The 13,440-nt window shown below is 38.7% G+C and overlaps 1 protein-coding gene across 4 annotated transcripts in view; it reads left to right on the top strand.

The window, feature by feature from the left end:
• The window catches only part of LIN52 (lin-52 DREAM MuvB core complex component), a 78,947-nt gene that overhangs the window by 19,973 nt on the left and 45,534 nt on the right, over window positions 1–13,440 (top strand). The window contains exons 6-7 of one of the 4 annotated variants that reach the window (XR_008437540.1): window positions 24–125; window positions 1,755–1,797. The exons of 2 other annotated variants lie outside the window; for them this stretch is intronic. Coding sequence is in view for 1 of the 2 variants with exons in the window: in XM_053980394.1 (XP_053836369.1) it covers window positions 1,755–1,921 (167 nt within the window). In the remaining variant the exon portion in view is untranslated. Of the gene's footprint in view, window positions 1–23; window positions 126–1,754; window positions 2,016–13,440 lie in introns of those variants that run through there. One more of the 4 variants, XM_053980394.1, reaches the window with a different exon arrangement.

Here is a 13,440-nt window from a genome sequence, read left to right as displayed (position 1 = left end):
ACATACCCTGTTGTCTGTTGCAGAAAGTCAACAGATCTTGGGTTTTGCAGGCAGAAGCTCATCTGTCTGTACAAGTAGAGGACCAATTGCTATACTGAAGAGACTACTCCTCTTACTTTTTCCAAGTAAGACAATCATTCTACAGAATAAAATCCAAAACTGTTTCTGTTTAATTATTTGGAACAAGAAATGAACATAAACCAATGTTTCCCTGGAGATAACTGTTTTTCCTTCCATCTAGAATTTTTTTTTGCTTTAATCTAGATAGTTTTGAAAATGGAAAGAGAAAAAAATTATTTTGTATTTTGCTGAATATCTCAGTTTAAGACATATTAGGAGGAAACCCCAATACACTGAATTACAGTGGACTGAGACAATAGTAACATGGGGACTTCTGTCTCTTCTTGCACAACATCTCTCTGATAACACCACTTCCCTGTTTTCTGACTTCTCTCAAATATAAGCAGTTGTGCCCAGAAACCCCTTGATGCTGGATCTTCAGCTTTAACTGCTAAGAAGTGAACTCGGCATGTTCATTTTTTGTTTAAAAAGAACAGTAGATATTATTAAGTATAAAAAAGTATTAACTGCCGTATGTGCTGTTCTAGAGACAGTAGTGAGCATATTGGGAATGCTTTGTCTTCCATTAACTTAGAGCTGCATTCAGACATGGTTTTCTATTTGTTTTCCAAACTATCATCTGCTTCCACATCCTAGCAATTTTTTCACTTGTCTTTTGTGATGGGTGTTTTGCATTGGGAATGTCTGTATTCTTTCATCCAGCCATGCTTCTAGGAAGAAAAAAAAAAAAATTGTAAGCTGGCTTAGCCTCAAAGATTCTCTTTCATGGTGTTGACACCAAATTGAAAATGAACAGGTACCACCCCTTAGCTAAATTACCGTAATTGATTGTGTATGTGCTGGAGCTGTCTCAATTGAAGAAGCCAGATCTCAAGCCTCCTTTGGTAAGGGGAGATTACACCACTGGGTCTACCTTTGGTCAAGCATGTTGATCATGAGCTTCTTCTTTTTTGGGACTTCCTGGCCTTTGTTCTCCTTGCAAGGGGACAGTTCTTTTCCTGAACCCCACCCCTCTCTCTCCAGTTCTCAGTCTGCTATTTATAACACATCTAGTTTCCTTTAACCTTAGCTGGCCACTTTCAAAGAAGTCACTTGTACCTTGTCATATGTCCTTTTTTTCTTATGCTATGGGCTTTCCTTAGCTTTATTGTATCACCTATGTCTCTGCCTGTTTTGGAGATTTTTCTGCTCTCTTCTCCCTGCTTGTACACTTAGACTAATTTTCTAGCTCAGGAGTTTTCCTTCCTTTGTATATCCCAAATTTAAAAGGAGACTCTTGCTAATTTGTTCTGTAGCTTCTTCTGAAGGCAGGCATGTGCCAGGAACCTCACAAGCTTATGGCTTTCCATATTAAGGCACTTAGTGATGCAACATTTTAATTAAATTAACCAGAATTCGTAAATTGTAGATAGACAGATTTTCCAGATCATCTCAATATGAGCTTTTAGAGTGATCAACACTCTGCTGGTGTTTAATCCATCAGACTGCCATATGGAGTGTTGAAGAGTAGAATATCTGTTTATTAACAATTGTTGTTTTTTCACGTCAGCAAGTACGATTTTTGTATTTGAGGACCTAGGAGTGCAATCTGTTCCCGCATCTCTTACGTGAGTTATATCAACCTCATGCCAGACCTCATTTCATGCCAATCCCTCTTTTTTTACTCCATTTAGGTGATCCAATAGGCTGTCGAAGTGGCATAATAGAGCAAGAGGGTCATTCTACCAGAGTCTTCAGAAGTTCTTTGGTTACACTGTCACAAGGGGAATGTGTTCAGATGTCCTTTATGAAGAAGAAATTGCAGATATCCATATTATTGGTGATTTCTGTGAACAGTTGAGACACATTTAGTAAAGCTCTGCAATTTGATTGACCATAATATGTCATAATTCACAAAAGTCAGAAAATTGTTCAAGATCAAGCCTACATTTTATTCACTCTGAATTAATAAATTCTTGTTCCCAAATCCTAGGATATCTGGTGTTTGACTACTCTAGGAATAGAATTTACCTGTCTCTTTAGAGCAGTTGTCTGTTCCATTTTATTGTGAAATACAAGAGTCTGTTTCTACTCATTTAGCTGAGTGAATGCTTTCCATTGTTGGTCTTTCCAATGGGAAAAATACTCTTCAGGCAAGAGGAAAAAAACTTCTTGTATTGTGACGTTTTCATTGCTCTTCTCAGAAAGAAGTATTAGCTCTTCTAGAATGGGAGATGAGATTAGTGCAGTAAGTCCAAGCACCCAAGCCATAATTTAAATCTTCTTCCATTTTTTGATATAACACTTACCTTTCCTATATATCCACACAGTGCTTATCCAAGTTTTTATAATATTATGCCTTTCTCAGAATCTTTTACTCTGATCTTATCAAATCTTGTTCCACTCACAAAGATGAGCTCTGTATTTTGACTGTGATCAAGATCTCCATACATTTCTACACATACTTCAGTATTGTATCAGGCCATTTTTCCATTTCTCTTTCTTGTCATGTTTTTTTCTTTGTTGTTCTGATGTTCTGTATGTTCTGGGCTTTTACATGACTTTTGTGGTTTTGGATGAAAAACTTGCTGTTTGGCAGAATTGTCTTGACAAATCTGTCTGAACTTGCTGGAGAATTTACTCAAAGTAAATTGGGGTTTGTGCACAGTTGATGAATGTGGCAGGATATAATAATATTTTGCATGTGCCCCTTAAACCTCCTGGGATCATTCAAAATAGCCAGGTCCTCGGCATGGTGAAGCTGAGCAGATTGTTCTTCTCCTGTATGTCTTCAGGCTTGAGTGAATCTTCAAGTCACAGCAAATTATTATGCTATCTCCTACCTCTTCTGTTTGAATTTAATAATTGTTTATGCTTTACACCCTATATTTCTGCATAAGGTCTAATAATCTTTTCCCAGGAAGGAAATAAGTCTCATTGTCTGTTTTGTAACTTTGGATACTCTGTCACTTCAGGCAGTATTTTGGTAGGAATAATTTTGAGATTGTGTGGTACACACTATTCACTTCTAGAGAGCTGCTTATAAATCAGGGGTTTTCTTCATGAGAATGTGGAGGGGAAAAAGAGGATTTATTTTATTTTGAAAGGTAGTGCAGTTGTTATTTTACATCTCTTCAATTGAGAAGATAAATTGAAAATTCCTATTGACTCCCAACCCTGAAAAGAATGAGAGGGGAGAAAAATCAGAAAACAAGTAATGGAAGCTAGTCAGATTAAAATTAGCAAAAATAAATGCTTTTTACATAATGAATTATTTGATGTGGGACTTTCTGCACACTGGGATTTTTTTTTTTTTTTTTTTTGGATCAAGTATTAGCAACAAATGAGAAGGAATCAGGCAATTAAATGGACAATGAGAACATTTTTAGTTAGAGCAGAAAAAAATCTAAAATGAAATAGGAAATATCAGCTGCTTCAGGATATAAAACAAGCACTTAAGAAGAGGAGGAATCTTTCAGTAATAATTATTCCATATGTCTTCATGATGTGGCTCCCTAATTCATCTTTTCCTGTGATACTTCTGATCTTGGCTGCAGTCAGGATATCTGACTGGGTAGATTACTGATCTGCCTTGCTCTATCAATTCCGGTGCTCATTTACAGTTTTTATGACTACAGAGCACAGAGATTCTTGTTTAACAGGAAATAACATTTCTACAGTCTCTTTTAGCAACTAGTCATAGATCCTATTTATAGATAGGATTTTATATACCAGATTTTGGTCAGTGGTATAGAATGTAAATTCTGAGCATGCTCTGAGTTACATCTCTTGAGAGAACATCATTATTAAACCTTTTTGAAGGTGTCCCTGGTGGCAGCTCCATAGAGCAGGTGGCCTGCATGGCACAAGCACACAGAGAGTCAGGAGCCTGTGTCTTATCAGACCATATAATCTAAAAATCACTCAGCCTGTTTTGGTCTCCTGGGGAGATGATGACGATGGCACAGGACTCTTATGCTAAAAACTAATTGTTAACCTGTAGAGGACGTCATTCAACACAAATCCCAGCAGAACAGGGCTGGGTGATGGATGTTTCTGGGTAGCAGGCCAAGCTATCATTTAGTTTTCAACAGATAGTTCTCTGGGTTGCCCCAAGAGTTTCATGTCTAGTACCTGGCTTATGTGAAAATAAAAAACACATTAATTAAAAAATAAAAAAGCTTACAATTTATGTTTATTAATGTGTGCATCTAAAACTTAAAGGAGCAAATAGTTCCTTCCCTGTCTCAGGGCATAAAATGCCCTCACTCTTACCTATGGTACTTGGGTTTCCTGGAACATTAAGCAAAGCAGTGGGTAGGTAGAAGGTTAAAGGCAAGGAAACAGTGTTGAAAAGGAATACAGTAGGTAGTATATGGGAAAGGAATGTGGGGCTGTATATACATCTGTTGATTGAAACGTGGCCAGAAGATCCAGGGAAGTGATGCATCTGTGTCTGCAATGCCACATCCAGTGGTGTCCTCCATGCCCGAGCACGAAGAAGATGTTGGTAAACTGGAGTGAGTTCAGTGGAGGGCCACCAGGATGATCAGGGGCTGGAGCACTTGCCCTGTGAAAAGAGGCCAAGGGAATGGAAAATTCAGCATGGAGAAGAGGTGATCTCACAGGGACCTGATAGCTGCCTGCTAGAACATGCAGGGAGGTTATTTGAGAAGATGGAGTCAGGCTGTGGGAGAACAAGAGACAATAACTCTAAATTGATGCAAGAATATTTCTGACTGGAATCAAGAGAAAACTTTTCCAGCATGGAACAGTCAAGTATTGGAAGGATTGTCAAGAGAGGTTGTGCAGTCTCCATCTGTGGGTGTTTTTATGGCTTGACTGGATAAAGCCTTGAGCAGTCTGTCTGTTCTGGACAGAACATTAACTGGAGACCTGCCAAGGTTCTATCAAATCTGATTCTCTACAACTTTCCTCATATGATATTGTATTGTATACCTTATTTGATCTGTTCTCTTCTGGTAGATTACATTTTCGTCACTAAGCACTTTTTCCTTGTATCCTCATTTTATTATACCTCTTCTACTCTGCTGTACCTTCCTAACTCTAAATACATCTGATAGTTCCATTGTCACTGGATCATGGTGTCTTCAGAGTTCTCCTGACTTCCAAAGTTTTTTCAGTGCCCCTCAACCCTCAGAGCAGTGCTTCCAGTCACCAAATCTATGGAGACTCTTCATGGCCATTTTCACAGCAAAGCAGAGGCACTGCCTTCTGCTTTCCTTTCTGAGCTGTCTTGTAGAAGGTTTGCTGTCTGCTTTGCTGCAGTGTTCTTTTTTCTCATAGTGGATGAAAACCAATTCTGTGCTCATTAAAAGATAGCAGTGTTGCTGCTATCTTTTATTCAGCTTTTATAAGAGAAGTACCTAGTGGTAGACGTGGCCTCAGACCAGCGGTATGCATGGACTGTAAATAAACATGAAGGGATTTTTTGGAAGCAGATGAGTACCAAAGCTTACTGGGCTACTCTCAGTAGACCTTCTGGAGAAAAAAAAACAGTGATTTTTTTTGTTTTATAATGATGTTTTGTTTGGCTTTATTTCTGGGTTTCAAAAAACTGGAGTTTCTTATGGCCTCTACTCTCAGGAGATATCTTCAACTCCAATACCCTCTGTATTTCTTGGATTCTTGATATTTTCTTCAAAATTCATTGATATTAAAAGCATGAGGATGTTTATGAAAAATGTTCTCACATTTCCTTGTGGATCTGAGAGGGTATTTTTGAGTATATCTTTTACATCTGCTTTTACAGTTAAGCCTTACCCAGTTGCCTTTAAGCTCGTTAGCAGCTAAATTGTAATAATTGTAGCAGAACCTACATTGTTTAGATTTGAATACCCATTCCAAATAGCCTTGAGTGTATTACAGTTTGATTATCAAGTAGGTCAGATTAACACTAGTCCATAGATTCTCTGAGTAATAACAGTTTTTCACTATTCGTTCAAACTTGACTCTCCTAGCATTTGGATGCTGTAAAACCTGTACCATTTCTAAATGAGTGCATTTCCTCTGGTGTCTTGTGACCAGTTTGGAGTTAGTAAAGATGGTTTTGAATTTCCTGAATCCTCTTCTAGGGTCTCAGATACTCCTCAGCTCAGGGTATTGCTGCCAGAAGAGTATTGTAGTGAGCAGAACACGTGAGACTTATCGAGTTAAAATAACTTAAATAATATACCTTAAAGTGCTGGAATAAAGCAAGCAGTGAATATACTGGGAAGGTTTGAGGATAGTAATAGGGTAATAGTTACATGAAGTACCTTTGATTCACATGAAGGAAAGAATTAAAAGATGGAGATAGTTGTGAAGGTTTTCTTCTGCAGCCCATAAAATGCATATTACTGTTCTTCCATAGTTCTCTCTTAACAAAGCCTGAGAATTTGACCTTGGAACACTGAGATTTCAGTAATTTGCATATATTTAGCCATACAGACTTTTTCCGTGGATTTTTGGAAAGTTTGGAAGTCTTCTATGTAATGTCATGTGTTTTATCATACTCATTGCAAAAGTAATCTTTGTCTAATCAATGTGTAAATCAAATAGTATTTTTCAGTCAAAACCCATGAATCTTCTTTTCATAGAGGCCTCCAATACTGATAATGCATTGTTCTGTCAAGGGCTGCAGTCATCTAAACAGAAAAATGTTTCAATAAGGAATCTTGGGATTTGAAAACATTTTAAAGATTTAGTCTGCTCTTTAAAGTAAAGACATACTTCTGGACAAATAAATACAGACTACCATATTATGAGCTTCTTTGATCTAGATAGCTGTTTCCATTAAGTTTGTTGACAGAAGTTAAATTTTAAAATGCAGTTCTCCTTCACAGTTCAGGCCACTAGCTAACCTATTGACAAGGGCTGGTTTCTACCTTTTGGAGGTCAAGGAAGCTGTACCATTCTTGATCCAGTGCTGCAAGCCTCCCTGTAAACAAGCCTTGATGTCTTCTGATTGGATTTGTGTGCCCTGGCTTGCATAACCATACAGCTTGTATCCCAGCGTTATTAGCCAAAAGGAATATAGGGACTTACATAATCATTACACGATTATTTTTCAGTAACTGTACTGTAAATATGTAATTCTCTCTGTTCCTAATAACTCTTAATCTCTTTGTTTCTATTGGCTCATGGGCTCAGATTTGGCTGTAGCCTCCATGCCCTGGCCACTGATGAAACTTGAAAAAATTGTTACTCTCAGGGTTCACCTGCTTTGCCCCCAGCAGCAAATACGTGTTCCCCAGTGCAGGCAGGGGCATTGTGGTGCACTGTGTTGTGGCAGCATGCAGAGCACTTCTGCCTCCATTCCTTCTGAGAAAGGCCCATTCATCTCCAGAAACCTTTCATACCTGGCTTTTGTGTGTATGTTCAGCACAGACCACTTTGCTGAGCTTCTTTGTGCGTTTTATGCCTGAGAATTCTAGTGCAAACAGTTTTGATCTCATTCCTGCATGTTGTTTGAGATTCTTCCTTGAGATCCTCTGGTGAGAAAATCTGAATTATCAAGAACTCTTGATCCACTGCAGGTGTTGGAAACCAGGATGAGATTATTTTCTTTTTGGTACAAGCAAATAAAAAAAGGCCCTTCTTTAGAGTACTTCTTGTAAAAACATGGCCCTATTCTGCTGTTTAGTTGTGGTATCTGTGGGATTTGGTGGTCAGAGCTCTCTCCCAACTTGTAGCTCTTCCAGTGATAACTTATACTCGTAAAGTACCTTTCAGGTATATTTGAAAATATCCTCAGCTTTGATGCAAAATTGCTTTTCTTACTGCTTTTAATATTAGAAGTGTAACTAAGTTTTTTTTTTTAATTTCAGCCTTACAAAATAATTGAAAATAATTTTTCTGTGTTTAATTAGCTTCATGAGTCAGTGCCTGGTCTTAGGTCTTGACATTTTTGGCATGCAAAATTTTCTTGTGTATTTGACCTTGGCTTTATTCCAGAATAAATATTTTAAGCTGCTACTTGTGTGTATTTTTTTTTCCTTTGGTCTGAGTCTAGGGGGCAGACATAAGGAGCACTGAGAGAAGTGAAGTGTATAAACCACAATTAGAATTGCAGTGCACAGGTGTCTGTAGATCTTACACAATTGCCAAGCTATTTGTTTCACAAATGATAGGGGCTTTGGGAGTGTATTTTGGAGAATAAAGGGAGCAGAAGGCCTTCCATTTGCATGTTAGGGTTGTGGGTTTGGTTGTTTGCGGTTTTTTGGTTTTCTTTTTTTTCAAATCCTGCTTTAAATTCTTCCAGACTTGATACATTTGATATCTTTACAGAACCAGCATATTGCATGGTTGAAAGTGATCTACTGTGGCTGGCGATGCAGTTTATAACTGCCTTCAGAGAGGAATCAGCATTGAAGAATAAAAATTTCTTGCATAATAGCTTTTCTTTGAGCATCAAATTAGGTCTTGTGGTTTAAAAATCTGAATGCCAGCATTGAAAATAAGATGACTTGTAGTAATATTAAAAAAGAATGACTTTTGCATCAAAGTTATGGATGAGTTCTGCTGCAGGCCCTTGAGGACCTTTTTGGGAAGAGAGGCATCTTAAATCTCTATGCTAGTCATACACAAAATATTATTGCAATGAAAAAATAGTGAAGTGAATAAACAGCAGCTCACAGTACAGGATGCTTGATGTATCAGGAGTCCTAGTGTTCACTGTATGTTGCAATTTAATGCACAATAATTTTTTAGTTCTGTATTTGTGTATGCTCCACTCACTGTGTTGGATCTGTATTCTTGGGATGTGAGGTTCCATTAAAAAATAAATAATAATCGCAGCCCCCGCTCCCCCCACGTGCACTCATTTTCTGTAATATGGTAATGATATCACCGTAGCAGTAATTACGGGTCATCTTCATTTCTTTCATCTCTGCTGGTTCTGATGGCTTCATTCCTTTGACGGAGAAGATTTGGCTCTGGGTGCTGTGATTATTTTGTTAAGCATTATTCGAATAGACAGGAGTGAGAGAAATTAATCAATCCAAATGCAATTAGCATCATGTTTAACCCAGTGATGGACGTCTCAAGGTGAAACAGCCAGGGGAGTTTCAGACATTATTATTCAATCCAGTGGCTCTTATCTAAATTATAATCAAGAGGTTTTTATTGGCTTTGCAGAGAGAAGATGTAACTCTTTCCCTGCTTTGGGGGTCAAAGGGATCAGATCTTTGGTCCTACAAGATATTGGCTGCAGGCAGCTCCTAGAATTGGAAGGTACTGTAAGAATTTACTGTAATATCAGAGTCACTTTGACAAAATACCTGCACATCCTAGTATCTGTGGCCTGGAACATAAGTTTGGTAGTCCCTGGTCATTGGCAGGGTTGTCTTTGCCCCTTGCATTTCATTGACTGACTCTGCCCATCTGAATGTGAGTGAATACTGTTTGTAGTTTCAGCATTCGAAGCTCTGTGAACATCACAGTTTGCAACTGAATGCAAACAAAATGGTAACCTCCGTGCAAGGTAGGGAAATCTGGTTATTCTGCAGGGAAGGAATCTAATTTTTCTTAGAGTAGATATAATTTTAGTATTTATTGATAGCAACAATAACATTTTTGCGGATTTATTAATCTGCAGCAGATCTGTTGTCACTGAATAATCCTGAATGATCTCTGAGATCTCTTATCAGGTATAAGAAAAAACATGAGTACTATATGTGGAGAAAAACAAGGTGGAAAGAGGTCACGTGAGGATTTCACAATTCAGAAAGGCATTAGGTATTTGATGACAATTCTTAAAGCTCTAGCTAACACTCACAAAAGTGTTTCAGTGGTTTAAAACTTTATCAGTCTCAGCTATTTACCACTTCTCTGTCAGAGAGGACTGTTCTCATAGCATACTGGGAGGAGCAGTCCATGTGCTCACCTGCTCCGATTCACAGCCTGGCTTTGTGCAAGCTTTTACCTTCTTTGGCACTTCAAAACAAGCCATGCCAGACTCTGAAGTACAGCTGACATAAAGGCACATTCTGCTGTCTCATTCACCAAGGGGAGGACACTGATATTTTGTACCAAGGGGGTGTTATTATTTAAAAATGCTGCAGCAAGACTTGACAGCTCATCTTTCAGATCCTGAATTCTAGCACAGTTGCTGAATCCTTTTGCATACATCTTGTGCTAGTTTTGGCTGGGGTAGAGTTAATTTTCTTCACAGTGGCTGGTATGGGCCTGTGTTCTGGATTTGTGCTGAACACAGGCTGATAATAGAGAGATGGTTTTGTTACTGGTGAGCAGAGCCAAGGTCTTTTCTGCTTTTTGTACTGCCACGCTGGCAAAGAGGCTTGAGGTACATGGAAGGTTGGGAGGAGATGCAGCTGGGACAGGTGATCCAAACTGAGCAAAGGGATATTCTAGACCACATGACATTATGCTCAATGTATAAAGTGGGGGGAAAAAGGAGGAGGGGAGGGATGATCAGAGTGACCATGTTTGTCTTCCCAAGTCACCATTATGTGTGATGGGGCCATGCGCTCCTGGAGACTGCTGAACACCTGCCTGCCACGGGAAGCAGTGAATCAATTCCTTGTTTTGCTTTGCTTTCTCTGTTAAACTGTCCTTATCCTGACCCACAAATTTCTCAGCTTTACCCTTTTGATCCTCTCCCTGATTCTGCTGGTGAGGGAGTGAGCAAATGGCTGCACAGGGCTTGGTTGCTGGCTGAGGTGAAAGCACAACAATCTGTACTGAGGCTGTGATCCCATCTCTGAGGTGGGAATTAAATCACTGTATGTTTCAAGAATAGTGTAAGGCTTGATAAACTTTGCAAGTGCTTTGATACTGATTACTGAGAGATGCCATGGTAATGCAAGCTTATTCCACCTGGAGGTTTATGCTGATTCTGTTGTCTTAGCTGAGGAATGTGTTTCAGGAGTGTTAGGTGGTTGCAGGGATCTTCAGTGTCAGTATAACAGTTACTGAAGCACAGCTTGGAGTACATGCATGTGCCAGTTGTGCCTGCAGTGAAGGTGACTGACCTTATTTTCACTAGCCACTGCTCTCCTGAGATGGCAGTTCAACTCTCTGTGAGACTGGGCTTGGGGTAGCATTCACTGGTAAGTATTTGTCAAAGGCCAACAGTCTTCAACTAGTAGCTCATTTGACACTTATATTAGGAAGTAGACAGCAGATAGCAGAGTAATTGAAGCTCTTTCCATGAAGAAAGAGGTGTGAGCTGGTACCAGGTGGTGATAGGATTTTAGGGGTCTGGTTTGGGATAGATCTGCAGGAACCAGCTTCTGTCTCTCTGACAGAAGTTCAGATTATGTCATCTGGGTAAAAATATTCTCTTGGTTTTGCCTGTCATATGCCTCTTTTTCTTTGAGGGCTGTTCAGTAATAATGTCAATCTTAAATATTTTTGATGGTTTTAAATTACCTTTTTGCCTTCAACTCTCATCCCCGACTTATTTTTTTGTTTTCCTTCAACATGCAGTATTAGTTGAGCCCAGCTGAAAGGTGTGACTTTGCAGTTGGCTTTCACAAGTTCAGTCAAGCAAAACTCCTACAGTCGTTCACAGGCAGATTCCTCTAGGCCTTTTTTATGTCCTGTCAACTAAGAAAAAGAATCATTGTGAATTCTTCCTAACATTGTATCTCAGCACATAAGAAGCCATTTCTGATGCAACAGATTCTTGTGATAGAAGGTTAAAAACCAGAGAACTGTTCTGCTGTCTTTCTGCAATTCATATTCTTTGCCATAAAATGGTAATTTGCATTGACACTGCTTCAGAAATAAACCTTTCTAGTTTTGTTTTCTGTGTAGTCCAAGGACACAGCAGTATTTTGAGGGTGCATGATTAGTACTTTAAAGGAATCCTTCCATGCTGAAAAACAAGTTCTTTAGCTACCATAAGTACAACTGCATGAGAGGAATAACTGATAAGCTAACGAAGTATAACAGTGCCTAAAATAGCCTTTTTGTAGGCAAGAAAGTAGCATTCAAAATGTGACACTACAAGTCATTTCAGAGCTAAAAACATTAATTGTATTTCTGGGTTTTATTAGTAGCAAGACCTTTAGATTTCAGCAAAGCTACATTTTCAGGTCAGAGAGGGATCACAGTCAAATTTGTCCCATAAGTTGTACATCTGGGAGAGAAGCTAAGAAGTGCTTCTTTAGCAAGTGACTTTGTATTAAAGTATCTATAATTTGAAGATACTCGCAGGCTTTGTTTTGTGATTTTTAGATAAGCCCAGAAGTGGTAAGCAGTGAAGGTATAATGTTCATGATGACTGTGTGATAAATGCAGTCTGTCACTTATATCTTTTACATAGACTTTATCCCCAAGTGTGTTGTGGATATATTTAAGTGTATATTATGTTTAAGAAGTGTGCAAGTATGTGTGTTACTTAGGATTCTCCTGGATGAAAGTTGCTTATATAAGTCACTGTTTTCCTTGCTGATTTTAAAGCAGTAAATCCTTCCATTATTTCCTGGCTATCCAGACCTTATGACACAGTATGTCCTGTGCTGTTGTATGTGTGAGAAGGCTTTTTATGGGGAGCAATCAGGCTGGACCCCAGTCTCCAGGGCAGTGTTTTTTTTCTAATTAAATTGTCAGTGGAAGGAATATCCGGAACAGCAGTTTTCATTTTCAATCGAGGAAAAAAACATTATGAGTCTTTGTCATTTGATTAAAAGTTACTTAACCTTTAAATTGCTACAGATGTAAAGATAGCTCTGAGTTTCCAATGTAATCGCCTCCAAGTTAAAATCAGGAAAATCTTTGTGTAATGAAACCCATATGTCATAGTGAAAGGATGCAAAGCACTGGCAGAGTGGGCTGCTCTAGCAGGAGATTCTGCACCCAATCTTGTTAACCAGGACTGCTTTTGGTAATCCCTCATCTCCTCACTTGTAGGAAATCAATCTGTACTACTGAATCTTTTCAACCAGCAACTATAAAATTTACTGCGGAGAGGCAGCTTGGGGACAATTGTAGTAAAAACGGAGCCTGAGGCAACAAGGCTAAATGTGGGATTGAGGGATTGAAGTTCTAAAGAGGAGATTATATTAAACCTTATTCTGCTCCCCTATCAAGTAGAAATGTCTCTTCCTCCTTTCAGGCCCAGCCTTTCCTATGCAGTACCTGTTCTTGAGATCTGCTTGGCAGATCTTTGCCAGGCAGCAAACATAATCCCTACAGTACAGCATTCTCTGTTAATTATAATAGCCTTATAATATTTTTCAATACATTTATCTGAAGGAGTTTATTCAAGCACTACTTCCAGAGCAACCAGTGCTGTTATCAACCTAAAGTGGTTTTTTCTGTGGAGTTCAGTGTCTTCCTTCTCCCTAGTAGGTGGGGTTAATTTGTATCCAAGCTATTGCAATGGTATCCATTGTTGATTTTTCTATTCTA

The sequence above is a fragment of the Vidua macroura genome, chromosome 6 (genome assembly GCF_024509145.1).
Source record: "Vidua macroura isolate BioBank_ID:100142 chromosome 6, ASM2450914v1, whole genome shotgun sequence".
NCBI lineage: Eukaryota > Metazoa > Chordata > Aves > Passeriformes > Viduidae > Vidua > Vidua macroura.
The sequence above is the reverse complement of the archived record's forward strand: the minus strand, read 5'-3'. Positions and strand labels throughout refer to the sequence as shown.